This window comes from Vulpes vulpes, chromosome 16 (genome assembly GCF_048418805.1).
Source record: "Vulpes vulpes isolate BD-2025 chromosome 16, VulVul3, whole genome shotgun sequence".
Taxonomy (NCBI): Eukaryota; Metazoa; Chordata; class Mammalia; order Carnivora; family Canidae; genus Vulpes; species Vulpes vulpes.
This window is the reverse complement of record NC_132795.1, coordinates 56,569,443-56,591,441: the sequence shown is the minus strand read 5'-3', so window position 1 is coordinate 56,591,441 and position 21,999 is coordinate 56,569,443. Positions and strand designations below refer to the sequence as shown.

Below are 21,999 nucleotides of genomic sequence, written 5' to 3'. Positions count from 1 at the left end.
TCTTCATTTGAAGAACAGGAGATGAACACCAGAGCTGTCTGCGTAGTGGAGACAGGGTTCATCAGAGCACCCTTAGCAGACCACTGTCCAGGCATGCAGAGCAGTGCCAGAAGAGAGAGGACAGAGATTCCCACTCTGCACTCCCCATGGAGATGCCTGGCCCCTTGGCCTCTCAGAATCAGAGGCCAGGGCCTCACCAGCAGGGCTGCTCTAAGGACTGAATGACATCAATGCCTGAAGCATGCAGAACAGCCCAGGTGCCTGGAAACATTGTCCTTAATAACCCCAGGCCTTTTGCACCTCCAGAGCTCTGCACTGTGCACCATCCCCCGAACAACAACAAAAAGGTTTTAAGTTACACGTTCAGCAATGAGGCCATTCCCTCTCCTGATTTTTTTTTAAACCCCAAGCCCCCAGAGGCCTTTCGGAGCTGATGGACATCCAATGCAGACAGGTGTTTCCAACCAGCTCAGAAGGCCCAACGCAGGTGGGAGGAGGGGAAACCTGACCACAGGTCTCTCACCCCAGGTACAGACGTATGCTAGGGGCTTTATTTATCGTTCACTTCCTCAGCAAGAGGAGCTGCTGATTCTTGTCCATAAAAGGCCACAAGGCTCACAGAGTGGTGACATCAGCCCCAACAGGAAGTACAGAAGGAAGAGACCGGGCCTGGTCCACCAACAGCCGCTGCCGGGACTGACTCATCAAACTCTGAGATAAAACCTCTCGGGCCTCCTGCGGACCTGCTCTTGGAGGCACACCTGGATGAGCACTGTGCCCTCAGGATCTGTCTTCAGGCCAACCAGGCTTGATCAATGGCCGTGGGCCAAGAAAAAGGGAAAGCAAAGGGCAGGTTCAGGTTGGCTGACACACCTGCGTGGGGTGAGGCTGACGAGGTGACGCACGACCAACAGGCCTACACTTTCCACCACCCTGGGTCGCTCACTGTGCGAACTCCTGCTCCTTGTCGCCTGGGACAGGAAGCATCAGGCTGCCCAGGGCAAATCCCTGGGCTCCAGAGTCAGTTCTCCCCAGACTCCCATGAGTGTCAGGATCTCATGGGCCAAAACGCAAAGTCTTTCACCAGGTTCAAAATGTGGAAAGACCTGTGGGTTCAAGCTCAGAACTCAGAGGGCTGGGAAGGCCCGGAGCCACCAGCACTCCTGCCCCAGGCTGCAATGAAAGAGCTGTCCACTCTCTCAGGAAGTGTTGGGGGCCTTATAAACTCATCTGGGACTCTGCCCAGAGCCAGCCCCATTCACGAGCTTGGGCTACAGGCACCTGGGGATAAGTAGGGAGGTGAGAACAGTAGGTACAGCTGGTGCTCCATGTCGGCACAGGCTGCACACCGACGCCAAGACCCAGTTCCCCTGGGTCATGGAGCCTCTGGCAGCCTGCTTGCTGAGCCACCCACTGCCCCTGGCTCCTGAGCACGCAGCGTGGTTGCCAGCAATGTCCTCTCCAAGGCACAAAGGTAGGCCCAGACCAGGGAGATGCTGGCTCAGCAGCAACCCCAGCAGGAACACAGCTGGACTTGGCCCAGAGTCTCCACCCACACCCTCCCCCAGGTGAGGCCGTGTGTGAACCCCACTGAGGCAGCCCACGTCTCTAGTCCCAGGAGGCCAAGAGGCGGAGAAGAGGCACCTCCCCCAGCAGGCACCCTCAATAATTAGAAAGAAGCCCCAGGGCCTACACTTACAACTTTCATTATGGTAGAGGGCAGGCGAGGTCCCAAACAAGCCCTCTCTCAGCCAAAATGCACCCAGCCACTCACACAAGCCGAGCTGAGCTGCCGAGCTCCCGGTACGCAGGGACACCTGCCAGGAACAACTGCTGGCTGCTCAGACACCTTGTCCATGGGCAGGGCTGGGAGTGAGAACGTTCTCTGTGTGGGACTGCTGCTGAGACAGCTCAGACAGGTTTGTCAGGGTGGAGGGAAATTCAAAAGTCACATGTGAGTGCAGACAGCCCACAGCAAACACCACTGGGATGCTCAGAGAGACCAGACCTGGAGGTCAGTCTGCTTTGCTCTTGAACCACATTCCCCTTGGGGAGCAATAGGAAAGAGAGAGGGCACCTGGGTGGCTCAGCAGTTGAGCGTCTGCCTTCAGCTCAGGGTGTCATCCTGGTGTCCTGGGATTGAGCCCCGCATTGGGCTCCCCGCAAGGAGCCTGCTTCTACCTCTGCCTATCTCTGCCTCTCTCTGTGTGTGTCTCATGAAAGATAAAATCTTAAAAATAAAAAAAAAGAGAGAGAGACTTGGGGGGTCCCAGCAGAGTCCCAGACAAGCCCCAGTCCACAGCTCTGCAGAGCGTAGGAAGGAAGACCAACAGGACGCTGAGAACAAGGTGGACAGTACCAGGCAAAGCTCTGGCTTTGCGAAATGCCCTTGGGATGAGTTTCATCAGGCTTGTTGGAGAATGGCAGGAACATCTGTGCCAGGAGGTGAACAGTAATGGCATGGAGAGACACATCCTAAAGAAGCCAGTTGCTCCCGTCGCCTTGACAAGGGTCGATCAAATGAAATGAACAGTGTGTTGGTAACTGCTAGGCGAGAATTCACTCCCAGGGCACAACCTCTGTCCTTGGCTTTCAGCTTAGACCTTGGCCCTGCTGTATTTGTGGACTGGCTTCAGGGTGGAAACCAGATCTTCATCGAGTCACAAAGTCTGGCTGGCATGACATACAGGGCCCCGGTCAGTACTGACTGTCGCCCAAAGGAGCACCAAGGGTCCTCAGTTTTCTGCAAAGGGGGACACTGGGCCAACAGCCTTGGTCCAGACCAGAAGAATTTTACAGAAGCCACTTAATGAATCCTGACTTTCATGCCTGCAGACTTTGAGCACTGACTTTTTTCTTTAGACAATTGGTCCTGTTCTCATCTGACAGCTTAATTCCAGAAATCGGGCAGGGGGAAGGAAAGCAACCCTTTATTCTGAACACACCAACATTCAGTCCTGACCTATTGGAACACGGCTCCGCTGGAGTCTCAGAGCCAGAACCTGAGAGAACAGGAAAAACGGCGGTAAGCAGGGTTCACAGGCAGCCTGGGAGGAGCACGTCCAGGGGGCATTAAGAGCACAAAGCAGCTCAGCCATTACTGATTGTGCAGGTGACTTCTGGTTGTTTGGGGGTGAGGGGTGGTAACAGAGATGCCATGTCTTCGACCACCCTCAAAATTTCAGTTCCTGAAGAGCACTTCATTCTTGTCCCCGACTTCAGGTGGCCTGGTGCAAAGCACAATAGGCCTACTGGGTTGAAATTAAAAAACTAAACAGAAAAGTAAGCCAAAATAAAGCTGAATCCTTGAAAAGGATCTGTGAGCCACAGATTCCTCTTCTAGAAAGATTTTACAGAAATGAGACTGGCAGGCATGACCACATCATAACTAAGCAGCCTCGTTCCAAGGAGCAGGCTTTGCTTCCGGGGGCCTAGCAGGGCAGTGGTCCGGGTTCTGCTGGGCCCAGGGCTAGGGTCACAGGCCCCCCACCCCGGGTCCCCACCACACATGGCCAGAGGATCCCTTCAGTGTCACTCAAGGGCTGCCTCCCAAGGGCATGTCGTTCCCCTGAGGCCCCCCTGAAGCCACGTGGGCCCACGGGCCTCCTGCAGCCTGCTTGGGGCCGCAGACGAGACGGGACAAGTCTGAGGCCGCGTCTGCCTGCGCACGCCCGTGTGCTACTCGGCCCTGCAGGGAGGCGCCTCTGACAAGTCACTTCCTGTGTGTGCTGCCACCCGGAGCCCCAGCTCTCACAGGCCTCCTAGAGATGAAGAAGTCCGCCTGGAGGAAGCATTTGGTTATCACCTGCATTAAGAGAGTGGGAGCGTGGAGGGAAAGAATGCAGTGCAGGGAGGGCAGGGGCGGTTCGATCAAGAGGCTGCATTTCCAGGCGCTCCCCACTACCTTCCAGGGGGCGCTCGTTTCGGCCCGGCACCATCCACATATACCTTGGGTCATCCCTGCAATAACCCTCCAAGGAAGTAGGCGTCACTAAGCCAAGAGGCCACAGGGAAAGGAAGGCTCAGTGAAAGTGGCCCCCTAGTCCACAGGGACCGACAGAGCCAGGCCCCAACCCAAATCCAGTGCAAACCCAGCTCGCTCTTCCTCACACACGTCTTGCTCCCAAGGCAAGTTGCTCCTCAGGCTGAGGCTTACAGAGGCCCAGCAAACTGGTGCCGGTGACTTTACTTGTGGAGGTGCTGGGTCATTGGCCAAAGCCCCTCACACTTTGCCCCAGCCCCCGGGCTAGGTGGGGCTCCCTGCCCGTGCCGGGCTGGCTTGCTCTCTCTCTCAAGTTCATCTCCCTGCCTCTCAGGACCTCCTCCCGTTGGGCCAGGCCTGGTGAGCGCACAGTGACCATGTGCGGCCGGGAGCGCGCCCCTCTGGGGTGGGCCAACGCGGCACCCGCGGCCTCCACGGCACAGACGGGCACTCGGGGCCTGGCTCCGGAGCTCCCCGCAGACAGCGGGCCCTTTGTGTGCAGCGGCGGCGGGCAGGGCTCGCTGGCAGGGCCCAAGCCTCCTGGCCGGCGCGTTCCTGCTCAAGTGGAGTCATCACATCTGTGGCTGCCTCAGCCGCCGGTCCTGGTGAGTGTGCTCGCAGTCATGCTTCACTGTACCCTTGAAGCATTTCCCCAGCGCCTCACCCACACGGTGCTTCCCACCCTCAAGAAGGCCTTGGAAAGCAGACAGCTCCCCAGAAGCAACTGGCAGGGAGAATGTGGAGAGGGAGTGAGGGCCTGCAGCCAGCCGGCTGGCCAGCAGTCCTCCAGACACAGCCAGAGGACCTGGGGCAGTAGCCCCGGGGGACAGGCACCAGGGCGGCAATCGGGAGACCCTGGTTTCTGGGGCTGACTCTGCGGGCCCTGGACAGGTAGATCTTTATTTCTGGCCCGAAGCCTTCGGATGTGAGGCTAGTGCTAGAACTCTACCCCTTGTTTGCCCTCAAAGGTTAGTCAACCAACTGACAGAACGTGGACACGCAGTGGACACTGGGCCACTGCCTGGTGACCAGCCGCTTCCCGCGCAGCTTCCACCGAGCAGCAGGGGTGGGACTAGCACAGAGTCAAGGGTTAAATAGTTCTCAGATTAGGTTAGGCCTGGAATGAAAGCAGACCCTGCTACCACTCCCCCAGAATTGCTGGGAGCTCATTAAAATACCATGAAATCACCGAAAGTGAACCAAACCTGGCATTTTACCTAATCAACATTGAGGTTTTCTGCTAGTCTCTCTGGGGAGAGAACAGATTCTTCAGTGGGTGTTCTCCTTTCAGAACCCACGTACACCCTTACCCCCAGAGGGAGACCCTGGAAGGCCAGGTCCCAGAGGAAGCCAGAAGCGCCATTTCCCAACCAGGTCACACCTTATATAGACCATGCGCTGCTCCTGCCCTGGGACACACCCCCATGCCCCACGGGGCTGCCGCTGCCCAGAGAGGGACAGCCACACAGAGTTCATGCCCATCCTCAATGTGCCTTTACCGAATCCCAAGGAACGGTTCAATCCCCAAGGCAGGAAGACCCATTACTGGCCAGGACAACAAATTAACCAAAGGGAAAAGCCAGGGTTGGGAGGGTAAACCAACCAAGTTACCATGGGACTTTAATTAAACCCAAGGTTGAGGATTAAAACAAACAAAACTGCCAGGCACGTCTGGGCTGCCCTGGAACCGCTTATTGACACATACCTGCCAGCCTTTCCACAGAATCCGACCTCTGCAATGCCTTCCCCGCCACCTCTGGCCTCAGTGGCCACACCTTCCCCTCAACTCGCAAGACACCTGACACCTGCTGAAGCCGTGCTGGCACCAGGTGTAGGTAGCAGCTTGTCTTGTCATATAGCCATGGCCCCAGATGTCTGGGTACAAACATGTCTCATCCCTCCCCCTGGACTCCAGTGCCAGAATAATGTACTAGACCTCTTGGTATTCTGGCACTTTCTATGTCCTATCTCCATGGACTCCTCCAGCGTGCCAATGCTGCCATGCCCCATCCCGTGCCCATGGCAGACAGCACTAATCTATCCCAACATTCCTTGGCTTTGAGTCTTGAATCTTTGACATGCCAGGCCCAGAGGCATTACTGATCCACAGGAGTCGATACTCAATAAAAATAATCTGCAGTGCTTGGTCCAGTGGTGCTCAAGTGGGGGCACTTTGGCCCACCCCTGCCCACCTTGGGAACATTTGGTAGCAATGTCTGCAGACATTTCTGGTTGTCACCAGAAGAAGGAGGGAGCTGCTGGCATCTAGTAGGTAGAGGCCAGGTTGCCGCTAAATATCCTACAATGCATAGAACAAGCCCCCCACACCCAAGGGAGAATTCTCCGGCCCCAAAGCTAAAGTCCGCCAAGTTTGAGAAACCCTGGCTTACTTAGTCTGATACACAGGCAGAGTGACCATATGATTTATCATCCAAACTGGGCAGCTTTTCAAAGTGAAAAATGAATACTAATACTAACTACAGGACAAGCGGCACTCATCAGGACTCACAGATGAAAGACAGGGAGGCCCCAGGAACAGGCAAAAGGAGCTCATCTCATAAAAGTCCCCAGACAAAGACACCAACTACCTTATTTGGCAGAGTTAGTGCTAGTATGCCATAAGCCACAGGCAGCTCAGGGAGGAAACCCTTTTCTAGTTCCCGTTTAGAGAAAAAGCAGAAAAGGAACTAAGAGGTGCTTTTTAAGAGGTGAGGGGCAGAGAACACCCCTGTTCTCCCCACAGAGCCTGTGCTAAGGAGTTCACCCTAACAGCCCACTGACCCTGAAGCATCACTGTCCACACCTGACTTAGGGCAACAACCACAACTCCTCTCAAGAACCTTCTTTGCTTAGTGAACCACCTTACCCTTAACAGGAGAGCCAACTTCTCTTAAATAACTTCCTCTCTGCTCCAAGGAAAAAAAAAAACCTGTTGCTAAGTGCTTTGCAGGTCAGCTGTAGACAACGAGAAGGGATTTGGAAATGTTCTCAGTAGGTCCCCACGGAGGCTAATGGCTGCACCAAGTCCGGCATTCATGAAGGAGGGGAGGGAAAGGCTCGCAGGCTGAAGGTCAGAGATTACGGGGACCCAGCACCCCCACAGATCATTAAAAAGAGGCACCAGCACCTCTGGCTTCCTGGGCCCAGAATGGATTTCCATCCCTGGTCTCCAAAGAATGAAACACCTTCCCGCTTGCTCTCATAATTTGGGGAGCTCATGGCTTCCTGTCAAGGCCATTCTGCTATGGCCAAGACTCTCTGGTCAACACAAAGGAAAGCTCCAGCCTTCTGCAGATCGCTCTCTTTATTTCAATGACCTCCAACCTACAGAGCTGACTTTTGGCCCTTTAAATGTTTTTGTCATTGGATAAAAATTGGTCAAATCTCTTCAAGAAGGAGTCATGCAGGCTGTCGGAAGAAAGGCTGGGAGTCCAGTTCCCAGAACTCCAGAGGCTGTTGCCACGCTCTGCATCATGACATTGTTCTTACGATAATGGCTTGCCTGACAGTCAAGGAAGCCCATGTGCTAGAAAACCGTTCAAATCCAGGATCCGAGGAAGGGAACATGCCCTAATTCAGCAGCGCAGGGCTCAGGAAGACTCCAGGGTGAATTTGCACCAGGCCAATTAGCACAGCTAGGAGAAAACTGACTCATAACCTCTAGAGACACAGACTCAGGGTCTTCTGGAATCTCACAGAATGTTCTCCCACCAGACTGCTTTAGTTAGCACTTTGAAACACACACCCTACTTTAAAACTAAAGGGCTGGCTTCCTCCAGAAATTTTCATAGACATAAACATAAGTCAAAGGCTAGGCCCAACTTGTACGTCCTGCATAATTCATCAAGCTTGGCAATGAAATGCCTTCCCCACAACACCGTGCAGAACGAGACAGACTTGCTCACTGTCCCTTCAAACCGCTACACCAGGGATTGACTCTGCTAATACAGCAAGGTTTTCTACCACCACTGCCCAGCTTCACTGCAATTTTAAAGGAAAAAAAAATATGCACATGTACGAGGATTTGGAAAACCACTATCGATATGAAGTCATGAGAATTCAGCCCTGCCTGGAAGTTGGGCTTGACCGGGAATTACACGAAATGCCACCACATGCCAAGCACTCAGCTGAGCTCGAGAATATATAGGTGACACGGGCCCTGTCCATGTCTAGGAGAGAAAACCAAATGTGTAAACACCTAAGTCAAAGTATCACTAAATCTAGCCCAGATATCCTTCCTGGAAGGCAGGGAGGATACAAAGTTAAACACAAAGTCTTGTGTTTAACAAGAGATTAGGAAAAAAAAAAAAAAAAAAAAAAAAAAGAGATTAGGGACCTGCCAGGCATTGCAAGTAGTTGGCATGGGCAAGGTGGCTGGATGCAGGAAGGCCCGGGAGAAAAATGTAAGCAGGTCCATGTGGCAGGAAAGTCAGAGGAAGGCAGGAAGCCAATTACAAGGGCACTGTTTGTGGCTAGTGGGTTCTGGGGTTACCTCTGGGGCCATGAGGAGCCTTTTCGAGTTTTTTTCAAGATTTCAAATCAAGGAGTTTGATCAGATTTGCATTCTAGAAAGATGACCCTCTGCTGAAAGTAGAGGGAGGGCTCTAAAAGTGAAGGTTAAGAGGTCACAGCAACAGTGCAGGCGAAAACCGTTGGGAGGCCATAACTGAGGTCATGGCCACAGGATAAAAGAGGGGCAAGGGGGTGAGAAATATGGAAGGAGATTAAATCTATAGGCAGTGCTAATGGACCCGAGAAAAGGAGGTAGAAAGAGAGCAGAGAGGGGAGGAGCAGCCAGGTTCCGGACCTGGGTGGCTGGAGAAACAGCAGCCAAAGCAAAGGGAGCTGCTGAGTCCCAGTCCTCAGCCAGAATGTGCTGGCAAAGCCATTCGAGTGGATGTGTCCAGCATCCAGAGGAATACAGGAGCGAGCGATGAGGCCCTGAGGGGCACCAATGCGCAGAGGCAAGAGAGGGGCAGGAGAGAATCATGCAGAGGGCCAGGCACCGATTTGGAGAACCAGAAAGAGGGTCACACAGGAAGGAAGGGCTTTCCAAAGGACTGGTCAAGATTGTCCAACGCTGGGGAGTGGTTAGGTAAGAGAAGAACACATGAGTACCGTGGATTTAGCAATGCAGAAGGGAGGGTAACCTTTGTCCGACAATCTGCAGAAGGGGTGAGGGAGGCCTGTGGAGCAGGCACTTCCTCTACAAAGCTCCACATGATGATCAGAGAGACAGCAGAGACAAACCAGAGGAGGTGCAGAACCCAGGAGATTTGGTGTCTGTTTCTTAATGATGGGAAAAACTCAAGCATGTTTCTCGACAGTGGGGAAGGAGCAAGAAGAAAAGATATGAAAAGCCAGGAGGAAAGGGAGTAACTGGTAGAAGAAGGGGCCTGGAAGTGAGGAGACTGGCACAGAGTCTGGACAAGAATGAGAAATTGCAATAATTAGGAATTGTATTTTTTAAAGCTTCTAGAACACTCTCTCAACATATAAACACGTCCTTTGATAGCCATTGGCCTTGGTTCTCACACACCAGCTCAAAGGTCTCCATAATGCATAATGCACGGCGCCACTAAGAGATCACTGTGACACTGAATGTGAATGAGCACCTGCAACGGTGTTCATGAGGCTGCAGGTGAAGACTCAGCCACCAGGAAGGCTGAGGCACTCACCTTGCATCATACTCCTGTAGGCGGTGTCTGTGATGGCATAGATGTGGGGGGGCATCTCATGCCTCTTCTTGCCCTTGTACATTTCCACGATCTCTTCGGAGTAGATGGGCAGGTTCTTATAAGGATTGATGACCACACAGAACAGGCCTGAATAGGTCTAAAGAAAAGAGGAGCAAACAGAAATGGGTTAGGAAGTCTTGATTCTTGATAGCGTGCAAACTTCTGTGGCAAAGTTCCTGCCAACAAGGGCCGGGAGTCAGGCTGATGTGAAAGCACCCCCTACAGCCCCTCGCTCCCTGTGCCCTGCCCTGCTGCAGGTGTAGCGGCGCCCACCACCAGCTCTGCGTGTTGGGTGAGGGTCCTCCCTCAACTGCGTGATCGCTGTCAGCTTTGCGTGCCAACAAGCTGGTGCCTCGGGCGAGATCCGCACACAGCAAGAGAGTAGAAATCTGGTTACAAAACTCGGATCCAAGGACAGTAAGAGATGTGTCTGTCATCATGAGATGCAGAGAGAAAAGGATTCGGCTGCAGCAAGCAAACTGTGCAGAAACACCAAGTGTTCTGCCCTGAAGGCCTCTCATGAAGATATTCAAGCCTCAACTTCTCCAGCACTGAGAAAAACTCATGGCCCACCCCACCCAACCAGATCTTCTGTGGGATAGGACATATTACAGACAGCTCTCTCCCTCAAATCTTCTAGAGACATTCACATGGCAATCCTCAAAAACTCAAAGATCATTTCCCCGTCCCCAGTGAGCCTTCTCCAAGACGCGAGTCTCCTCTGAAGGGGAGCCCACTTAGCCAACACCCTTGATGTGAGGCACCCCAAAACATTCCCACCCAGTACTCCAAGGCTGGTCTGACCAGGTTAAAAAATCAGACCCCAAGGTCAGATGTCCTGAGTTCCAATCCCAGCAAGGCAAGTTTCTTAACCTCTCTCCCTTCCGTTTTTCAATCTCCAAAACGGGGACAGACCCGCGGCTGCCTCACAGAGTAGTTATCAGGATTGGCACAGCACCCAGCACAGCGCTGTGAGCAGGTCAGGAGGGCAGATGCCAGCGGCAACCATCTAGACAGATCTTCCTTCAGCGTCTTATGGTCAATTCACATTAATTTGTGACTACTCTTTCCCTAATAACCTGCTTCTTTTTCTTCCAAGATCCTTCTTCCTGGAAGAAGAAGAAGAAGAAAGAAGAAAGAAGAAGAAAAGAGACCCCTCACAAGCTGGGCAAGACTCCTGAGACCACCCAGGTGGCAGGTGTTCATCTGGGGGGGTGCAGCTGTCTTTAACCCTCCAGAGCAACCCAAGCACCGTCTTCTGAGGACAATGCACCACAGGACCAGAAGCAGCCGCGCAAAGCCAAGATTCACACACACCTATGGCCCTTGACTCTGTGGAGTGACAGCTGAGGGTCAGGAGGCAGTTCAAGGCAGAGCTGGGAGCAGCCCTGGCTCTCCCGCCACCACCAGTGCAGAGCATCCTGGTCAGGGGCCAGTTCTCTGCACCCTTGTCTTTCTGTTTGCGTCATATCACCTCACTGTCTGGGGCTGTGCCCCTCAATCCTACAGCAGCCAACACCTAAGGGGCGCTGTGCTATGGGCCAACCCGGCCCCCTCCAGCCCCGGCCTCCCTAGTCCTGCCCAAACAAAAGATGGATCTAGTGGCTGAACCTAAAGACAGGTTCCACACAGGAACCAGTCGGGAGGACAAAGGCCCTTCCCAGCCTGGGCCAAGGGCAATGGCACTTGGACTTTGCAAGCAGAAGTTAAACACAGGAAGCAGAACTGGGGAGGCACCCGGTAACCTACAGCGGCCTGCGTGCAGAAGAGCAGCCAAGTTTGCAAATGACCAAGTGTGTTTGGCTGCCTCTTCTGTTTGGAGGCGGGGATTCGGGGCCCTCAGCTTTTCTTTCTTCCTGGGATAATCGGTCATTCGCCTTCCCTCCAACTACTTTTTCACGAGGGACGGGGGAAAGCTCCAAGGCAAAGCAGTCTGCACATGGTGCTGGCCACCTGCAGCGCGGGTTATCACAGGCAGATGAGAGAAAAGCGGGAGACTTCTGGTTTTTCCCTGGGGGGCAGGGATGAAGAGGAAGGCGGCCAGGGAGCAGTGAGGTCATCCCAGGAGCTCAGAAACAATTGAGCTCTGTTCCTGGGGTTTGAGAAAACCCACACTCTAGGAAATCAGCCCGATGAAAGCCAAGGACACATGGCCACACTTTTAGGGTGTGCCTCGGAGCCAGATGTTTGCAAACAGCTGTGACAGCAAAAGGGGACTGGGGGTTCCTGGGACCAGGCTTTCTGACAGCTGGGTGGGCAGATGGTCCTGCGGATGGTTCTCTTTGCAGAGCTCCAAAGGTCTCTGGGCTAATCTCATCAAACCAGTGGGTGTGAGCCCTACAGCCCAGGTGGGAAGATGGAGACCTGCCGGCGAGCCTCCCTCTGGATGCTCCTGGAGGTGCGGACAGAGAGCAAGTGGCTCTCTCCCCCACGGCCACGCCAGGGAGCTGCTCCATTCACGGGCCACAGAGGCTCTTTGTGATCGGCCGCCCCCTATCCCAGAGCTCACCCCCCAGGGAAACAGGCAGAGCAGCTGTGGGCCAGGATTAGCCACGCCGCCCACAACACCAGGCAAACCCGCTGCACAAAGGCTCCCGGGTCGCAATTTGGAACGACGTGTGCAGAGAGGTGGACCGTGAATGAGGCAGTGGCCCCCTGCCCAGCGGCTTTGATCCCCCCCGCAGCTCTGCACCTGCTGGGGTCCCCATTAGGGCAATTGCAGAGACAATCGACTTCCCTTCTGGGGAGGATGCTTAGGAAGGGGGCTGGTGTGAAGCAGGAGGAACGGCGCGGGAGGGGACAGATGCAGGAGTTCGGGCCTCCAACCAGAGTTCTGCCTCTCGAGGACAACCCACGCTTTCAGAGGAAAGATGAAGCAACTAACAGTGAACACACTTTAGTACTATTTCCCTTTGTGGGAGAGCAGACCGTGGGCAGCCAGCCAGTAGCGGCAAGCGCAGGCCCCCCGATGAGCATCAGGCTCACCAAATCCCTCGCAGAACAAAGGTGAACAGAGACACCAGTGAAGGCCTCACAGAGGACAAGCTGCCTTCACTAAGAAGAGAGCCCAGGCCCTGCCGTGAACCAGGTGCAGGCTGGCACTTGAGCACTTCTCACCAGCGAAGAAGTGAGGCTTGTGGTAGCCATGGTGTGTGGTGGGGAAAGGATCTGAACCAGGTCCTGGAGGCTCCAACTCTCACGCCGTTAATCACTCTGCTTCCCTAAGCAAAGCCCACGTCGGCTTAGGGGCCTAACAGGATGGGTGCAATGAGCAATGGAGGCTGCCCAGGAGGCATCCCACTCCCAGATGATGGGAATCAGCTCCCACCGGGCAAAACAGACAAGCAATGCTTCCTTAAAGGTCCCTAGTCTTTCTGCAAGCCTCCAAATCTGAATTTCAGTGGTCAAGATCCCTAGGGACAGAGGCTTTTAATTCTGTCCATACAATGTTCTTATGAAGAAAGAGGCAGCCAGGCTGAGGGTCAAGATACCTGAGCTCCAGTCTCAGGCTGTATGACTCTGCTGGGCTCTGGCCCTCTCTGGGCCTCAGCTTTCCCCACTTGCCATATGAGCAGATAGGACTAAGCTGGTTTATAAAAAAGGACTTCCAGAAGGACCATTCTGTGTATGTCCTCACTGGTGGGTCCTGACTAATCAGGCTCATCCCCCAAAGGGTAGTCATCAATGGCAAGAGATTAAGAACCTCCCTATCATAAACCAATTTAGCAATCAGCATGGAAACACAGCTCTGGTATGCTATCTGGCCCAATCAGGAGCTCTGGGCAACCCAGGATGGTCCATGGCTCCACAGAGGACTTTGGCACGTTGCAGGGCACTCGGAAGTCCCTGACCAGTGTGGTGGGGAAGTGCCCTACGGAAATGTGTGCTGAAGTCACCCTCAGATTATAGAGAAAATAAAATGGCTTACTGAGGGGGCCACTTACCATCCTTGTACCAGGATGAGCCCAGCATGTCCTTTATTTACATATGTGATCATCAACAAAGCCCCAGATCCAAGGCTTGGTCTTCCCACCAAAAGGGTTATAAGACTCTAGAGATGTTTTCTTCCTCCAATTCAAACACATTTTGAGAACTGTTTTTTATTCAGCTCCAAGACTGAGAAGGCCAAGGTGAACGTAACAGCATATTCAAACAAAGAGCTATTTTAGGAATAATAAGAGCCAGATATCTCTTCCCTACCTGAGATAAAACTAGAAGGAAATACCTTGGAACTGAACAGAAGAAAGAAGGAACTAGAAAGAACTCTGTGGCCCTAGGACCATAAGATCTTGGAGCCTAGTATCCAAGAGATGGGGCAATGCCCCTCTTCTGATGTTTTCTAAAGCGGTGACAAGCGATCTTTCTGCGAAGGCGGCCCCACTGGACAGAAGACAGAGAAAGGGCTGCTCCTTGTCCTCTGCAGGCTCCGGGCCTTACACACGTGCCGTTCTCAGATGCTAAGCCTGCTACGGCACCAGAACTAATGTGCCGCATGGGCTGCAGGTGCAAGCCTCGCTCCTGATGCTTGTCTCTGGTCAAAACACATTCCCTGGGGGAATAAGGTTCGAGGTCGTCACCCCAGCTTTCCTCAAGCCCCCTACTCCCCCAGGGCACCAGCGCCAGGCCAATGAGGGTGAAGGGACAGAGCCAGACCTCCCACCCCGGGCCCCACTTACGTAGATGAGCCCTGAGTAGTAGCGTTCCTTGAGGTTGTGCAACACAGAGGCTTCGTTGAGGCACGTGAGCTCAGCCATGTCCTCCACCTTGGAGAACTTGGGTGGGTTCATCTTCTGGATGTCATCCTTGTTCACCTTCACCTTCTTCCCGTTCTCCACCAGCTCCACGATGGCCTCCTCGCCCACCTCCTCCTTGAGGCTGGCGGGCTCAAAGCCGCTCTTGTCGGAAGGCACCCATACCAGCTTCTTGGCAGCCCAGTCGGCCTGGGCCAGCGGGTTATTGATGAAGTTTTTATCCACATAGAGATACTTATCGGCAGCTTGCTGCGCCATGGTTGACTCACAGCCAGGACCTACAGCAGACACAAGGACAGAACGTCAGACACAGGGACCTCAGCTGCACGAGGCCCACTAGAGCCCTCTTATCAGCACTGGAGTAGAACAAAACTTGTCAAACCAGGCTGCACAGCTTCCAGAACTTTCCCGCTCTCCATTTTTGAGAAAAAGATGCCCGTGATTGAAAAAACAAGTTGTCATTAGAGCCTCTGTAAGAAAATCATGGTAAGGCAGATCCTAGGATCCATCCACAATCACACAGATCTATTAACTCCCGTGGTGCCGAATGACAAGCCTTAGTTGAGTCGCACAGACAGATGGAACTATGGTCACTATGCTACATGCGCTGAGGCAGAAAAGAGACCACGCAATTTAAGAGCACTTCCAACAAAAGCAAGTTTCTAATTAGCCCTCCCAAAAAGGGCAACAAGCTACAAACCGCGCATAGCGGAAGTTGCCAGTTTAAAAAACTTTTTATTTCAGAGTCAACGAAGAGCGGAAAAAAACCACCACCACCACCACCACAACACACCAATATGTTGCCAAAAGATGATAATTCCACCTTGATAATACAGCCCAAAGAAATAAGGCTTGAGGAAAAGAAGTCAGGCTCCAGGAAACATCATGAGCAGTAAGAGTGCTTCCCTTCTGGGGCACTAATGCAAAGGCAGCCTTCATAATCCATGTCTCGGAGAACATGTGTGTTTGCTTTTTTCAAAACTCATTTGCAAAATAAAGATGAAATAATAATCCCTTACACCTGTGTGGTTTAATGGTTTATGAAACTGCTTTCACACGCACTTGGCCACCTGGAAAGATCCTCATCCTAACTCTGTACGGTAGGGGGGCACCTGGGTGGCTCAATAGTTGAGCATCTGGCTTTGGCTCAGGGCATGATCCCAGGTCCTGGGATCAAGTCCCAAATCAGGCTTCCTGTGGGGCACCTGCTTCTCCCTCTGCCTATGTCTCTACCTCTGTGTCTCTCACAACACATAAATAAAATTTTAAAAACAAACAAACAACTCTATAGGGTAAGAAAGATGTGTGCTTCATCCCATTTTACAGACAAGGAAACGGAGCTCGCTGGAGGAACCTCGAGGTCCCCCTGGGCAGACTGGTCCCATGGCCTTTCCACAGGATAACTACAGTGCTTATTCCTGCTCAAAGGCTCAGGCTAGGACCTGCTGGGAGGACAGCTGGTTTAGGTAAACAGAACATAGGACTTAGAAACTGTGGTCTGAGACAGAGCCAGCTCACAGCCACCGGAGGAGCAGCCCAGAAGCTCACAGCCCAGTTCACAACACAGGAAGGCCTTTTCCTTATGAGGTCAAGGTCCCCTCCCCAGGCCCAGGAAGCCAGGAGGACCCCAGATTCAAATCCAGAGTTACCTGGGCTTTCACACTTCTAGATCCCAACGGGGACCTGGATGCCAATGAGGCTAGAGATTTGGGAGGGAGAGAACAAAAGGAAAAGTCTGGGCCGCCCAGGCCTTCTTATCTGGGCTCATTAAATGCTCTCCAGATCAAGACTAAGGGGCTCCTCTGGACATGCTCCAGGAGAGGGGTTGTTTTCCAGGAAATCTGCTCACTCGCCACCCCCACCCCCCACAGGAGGGAAGGCAAGTCCATGGAACAGAGCCTGGCAGCCTCCCCAGCAACCTCAGCCAGTGGCTCTGTTTATATTCCCAGCCAAGCAAACCCTCACAGACCCTCTTAGGGGACCAGGGGTATCATCCACCTGCAAGGACCACTCCCTGAAAGAAAGCAGGGCCCAGAGTCAGACAGCAGTCCACAAGGCAGGAAGGGATGGCCTGGCTTCATCTGTGTGGGGCTGGAGTCTCAGGAGGCTGCAGTCCCCAAGCCACGCCAGCTTACTTCAGGGCTGTCCAGGCTCTCACACCCGCCAGGCCATCCAAGCAAATCAAAGGCTTCCCTCTGCCAGAGTACATATCAGCTGTCCTCTCCCTCTCTGCCATCCAGCTGACCACTAACTAGCCAGGCAGCCTCAAGTCTTAGGACCCAGGTTCTTGAAACCAATCTCTCCAACATGCCACTGTCCTGGTTGAGGACTTGGAAATATCACACAGCACATGGCTTCACAGGCTGCTGGTTCTGAACCTTTCTGCAAACTTCAAGCCTGAAATGGACATTCAATCTCCCATCAACATGCAAAAAAGGATTCACAAAAAAAAAAAGGGGGGGGATTCACTTGAACGCTGTCCCCCAAAATCCTAAGTCACTGCTGGTTAAGAGTTCTAGAGAAGACACCTGAGGATATCACATGCTCTTTACGAGATCCCTCCAAGAGGAAGGAAAGGGGATAGTCATTAGGTAACCTACCAACATCAAGCTCTCTTAACCATCAATCACCCTGCAAAAGATCTTTTATTATCCTCAATTTATAAATGAGAAAACAGGTTCAGAGAGGGCAAGGTACTTGCCCAGAGTCACTCAGTCCAGTCATGGGGTAGGGCTCTAACCCAGATCCGCCTGCCCCTGCCCACCCCACCCCACTCTAGGCTCTTCCTAGCACACTTGTGCTGGGGTCCCTCAGATGAAGTCAGACTAGCATGGGAGCCAGGTCAAACTGTCGATACAGTGAGTGGGACATGGGATGTGTGGGGGAATACATCCCACAGTACTCAAAAGATGAGTTTGATCGGGCAGGCAGGGAAGCTGACTGAGTCTTCCCAGTGCAGACCATGTGGCCAGTTCAGAAAGCAGAGCACAGTGGAATTTTAACGTTCTCACTCCCGTGGCCAACTACTGTCCATGACAGCAGCCCATCAGTGATGGCACAAGGATTTCTGGCCTCTGCAGACTCACTTCATCCCAGCAACACCAGCCCTGGTAGAACCAATACAAAGAAACCATCTGGTGGCCTGGCACCTCGGCAGCACACGGGTTCCCTCCGGGCTGCAGGCTCTGGGCACTCAGCCTACCCTGGAAATCCAGGTAAGCCGCTCAGCCAGCTCTTCGGTGGGGGTACACTGGAGGGTGTGGACATGGCAGCTGCTCTCAGGGCACAACTCCACCTGGCTCCTCATTCTACCTTCAGGCCTGTCTACCTGTGATGAGACCTGAAGTCTGTACTTCCTGTAAGGAGGGGAGCTCATCCTGGGTCTCCTCAGAGCTGGACCAACAGAGAGGGCTGCCCCCCCTGCCTACAGACCCCCGTGCATGGTCTAAGGTCTAAGGAGGAGTCCTCTCTGAGCGGAACTTCCATTTCGCTCGCCTGAGCACTGTTTGGCCAGGCCAAGGACAGAGCTATTTGGTGTCAGCAGCTCTGCTGGAATGACGTGGGTTAGCAGCAGTGCCAAGATCAATACATGGGTTGGACAAGGGGGGGGGGGGGCACGGAGGTCACCATAAACAATGGGGTTTATTAAAGCCCTCTCACCAGCACAAACAGGAACATCCACACTCAGTGACAGCCCCAGTGTCCACCTGAGTTAGGTGAAGACCCCAGGGCCTTAGCGGCCGCTGACCCATACACACCCAGTAGGACTGCCAGCAATGCAGATGGAGTAAGCCATCACTGCTGAAAGCTCTTAGAAATGAAAAGGAGTGTCAAAGAAGGGATGCTAGGGAGGAACAGCCACATCTCCTCTCCCTGGCCTGAGACCACACTAAAGGGCCTCTCCTGACACTCTGTACAAAATAAGATGAAATCAGAGAGGGAGGTAAACCATGAGAGACTCTTAACTCTGGGAAACTGAGGGTCATTGTGGGGTAGGAATGGGGGTCTGGGTAACTGGGTGACGGGCATAAAGGAGGGCGTTATATGCAACTGATGAATCACTGACTCTACCTCTGAAACTAATAATACACTGTATGTTAATTAATTGAATTTAAATAAAAGTTTTTTAAACCACACATAAAAGTTTTCAAAATGAAAGAAAAATATCCCCATAAATTCCTAAGACCCTCCTCCTAAAAATCAGTTTTCTCTCTCTTTTTTTTAATGGTCTTTATAGACCTTGTTCATAGAAACACTTGAGATTTTTTTTTTTAAGATTTTATTCATTTATTCATGAGAGAGAGAGAGGCAGAGACACAGACAGAGGGAGAAGCAGGCTCCATGCAGGGAGCCTGACAAGGGACTCGATCCTGGGTCTCTAGGATCACACCCTGGGCTGCGGGCGCTAAACCACTGCACCACCAGGGCTACCCAACACTTGAGATTTTTAATAATTGCAGGCAGAGTGTGGAGTTTCACATTGTGGATTTTTACTATTTATTATGACCATTTGTTTCCCCAGAAGGCCACAGTTTGCTTGCTGATCATTTTTATCCAAGCACTTCACTTTACAGCTGACAACACAGAGGCTCTAAAAAGGAAGGGATCCCACTCAGCCACACACGTGGGAAGCGAGAACTAGAATTCAGGACTCTTGACTCCAAGGCCTCCTTGGGAAACACTTTTAATGGCTGCATAATATTCCACAGTGATGTGGTTTTTGTTTCTTTTTTTTTTAGATCACCACTTACTAGGTTTTTTCCTTATATGGTGGGCCACCTTGAGATAAATTTCCAGAAGTGCAGTTATTGGAACAAAGGAGCATCCAGACACTTTTATGGCCTTGAGAAGTATTATCAAAATGCTTTAAAAAAAAAAAAAATGCTTTCCAGAAGGGTTGACTGTGGTGCACGGCCACGTGAGCAGCCTGCCCATGTGGCAGCAACCACACCAGCTCTAGGAAAACCCTCTGCAGGAAAAAGCTTGGGGGAACAGATTAGGGACCCTCAGGAAATTCTGGAAATTTGCGGGACTCACAGCCAGCAAGGAGTTAAGGCAAAGAAGGCAGCTTTCCCCACTGGAAGATCAGATCCGGTGGAGGCCGGCCCTTTCCACACCGGCTTCCTGCGGGTGCCAGTCCAACTCCAAGAAACCCAAGTAGTTGCCTTTTTAGGCCATAATCGAGAGGACACAACCAGAGGCTAAATTAGGACTCTCAGGAAATGATGAAACTGAAAGTAAATAGGTTGACCAAAAATCTCTGCTTTCAACCCAAAATGTAATTCCTTGATTGTCTGCTTTCTCCCCTTCCCCCCCCACAACCCCTGCCCCCCAAAACATCCATGTGGACCTTTTACTCCTTTCTGTTTTCCCAAGGACCCTTCTTTCTCTCTTTCTCCCAGCTTCCCACCCTTTTGCTTGGTTCTCTTTTTACGGAGTTTTGTGCTTGTTTGGAAAAGAAACAGCTAGCGCCTTAAAGACAGAATTTATTCGCCTGAAGACAAATCACTGGCCCAAACACTGAGCTTGTCCGTTACGGGGGTCTATATAAAGTCTTCCGTAGGCACGTTCTGGGCCTGGAGCTTCCCACCCTGTCACTAAGGCTACCCTGTACGAGGGCCTGCCAAGAAGCCCTCTACTTCCTCCATCTCCACAGGTGAGGGCACCGAGGCCCACCCAGGTTCAAACTCAGACCCACTGGGCTTCCCCCTCAGCTGCCTTCTTCCCCAGGAGCTCTGTGGTACTCTCTGGAGAGAAAACACCCCGAGCATCCCCTGGTTAATGAAGCAAAGCAGGGCCACTGACACTAATTGTGCCAACGTGAAGCTGCAGGCCTTGCCTGCTGGGGCTGCTTAGGACCAGGGACTGCACACTCCCATCTTAGATCGCTGGTGCTGAAAGAAAGGTCAGGGGTCTGTCTGACCTTGGGTGAGCCATTTCCGTTCTCTGAGCCAAGGTTCCAGTTCAGAGACCCAGTGGCCCCAACCCAGACACCGGGAGTCTGTTCAGCGTGGTCACCAATGCTTGCGAGTAGGTTCCTCCGATTGTTTCTTTATCCCCAGCCCCACCCAGAGAGCACAGGTGAACATGTCCTCCTCCTTTCTTCCTAGAACCACTGTTTTTGAGTCAAGGAAATTATCAATGTGCCTGAGTTCCACTGTTAGGAAGGCTCTATGAAGGCAGCTGCTGAAGTAATAGAAATTGTCAAACCTCGGACATTTACTTATTCAACGAACAAGTGCATACGGAGGGTCTATGCGCAAAAATACTGTGACAAAGATACAAAAGACCCAAGGAGCTTATAACATAGTGGGATGACACTCATGCCACTAAAGTCCCAATCTGGACAGTGCAGTCTGCACAAGCAAAACCAGGCAAGCTCCTTGGTTTTTGTCCTGTGCATGGCTGCATGATGGGTGCCCAATACATAGATCTACCATATGCAGAGGAAGCACTTGTTCTGTGGCCGTGGGCACGTGCCACCTCTATGGCCCATCTGTAATACGGGCAGCATTACATACTGGTAATCCTGGTAATACGCCACCAGGAGCATTTCATGTGTCTTCTCTCTCTCTCTCTCTCTTTTCCTCTCTCTTGAGGCTGTTTCATTCAATGTATAATTATTAAATGTGCACAAGGAGATGGGACCGTCACTGTGGAGGGGTAGACCATGTAACCAGCCAGCTCCAACACAAGACTCAATGAAGAAAGACAAAGGGACAAGTAATGCACTGCAGAAACACAGAGGAAGGAGTAGATCAATGGAAAACTCAAAGCAGCAGGAACTTCATGGAAGGGATGGGGTGTAAACTGGGTCCCAGAAGATGGAAAGGGTGCTGGTGGGGGCGGGGGAGAGGTGGTAGCAGTCCGAGGGAGAAGAGGGGGCAGTTCTTCATAAACTACATGATGATGTGATCTGATATGATTGGCTAAGGCAGGGCTGTGAACACCTGGGGCCACCTAATCCTTTGCTGTGGGGGCTGTCTTGTGTATTGTGGGATATTTAGCAGCATCTCTGGCCTCTCTCCCCACCATCTCCAGCTGTGACTGTCCCTGTAATACACTGTTATTATGTTAAGGGATCTGACCTGAATCCACTACTGGACTGTACTCTAAAGATTCCTAAATATCCCAATTTAAAACAAAAACAAAAACAAAAAAACCTCAGGCAAAGGAGGCTGATGTGCCTCCTCCAGCAGGGCCCAAAACTCCAGAACCTCCAACACAGCTGTTTGGCTGGTGATTCACATGTAAGTTCACCAGCGTGAAGGGGTCCAGGTGATTCATGGAAGGCAGGCAGCAGCCACACTGGGGGGGGAGGGGGGGGGGTCCTCTGGCTGTGCTGGCTCACACCATATTCTGGAATTCCATCAAATGCCATTTATTCAAAGTTTTTTTTTTTTTTAAGATATTATTTATTTGGAACAGAGAAAGAGAGAGAAAGAGCATGTGCACAAGCTAGGGGAGCAGCAAGCAGAGGGAGAAGCAGGCTCCCCATAGAGCAGGGACCCTGAGGTGGGGCTTGATC

General features: G+C 52.4%; 1 protein-coding gene across 1 annotated transcript in view; it reads right to left on the bottom strand.

Annotated features, from left to right (window-relative positions):
* Window positions 1-21,999, bottom strand: part of MYH9 (myosin heavy chain 9) — a 90,563-nt gene that overhangs the window by 44,469 nt on the left and 24,095 nt on the right. Inside the window, exons 2-3 of the mRNA XM_072742099.1 lie at window positions 14,397-14,749; window positions 9,661-9,817 (exon numbers count right to left, since the gene is read on the bottom strand). Coding sequence (XP_072598200.1) covers window positions 9,661-9,817; window positions 14,397-14,729 — 490 coding nt within the window. The 5' untranslated portion in view covers window positions 14,730-14,749. The remainder of the gene's footprint in view (window positions 1-9,660; window positions 9,818-14,396; window positions 14,750-21,999) is intronic.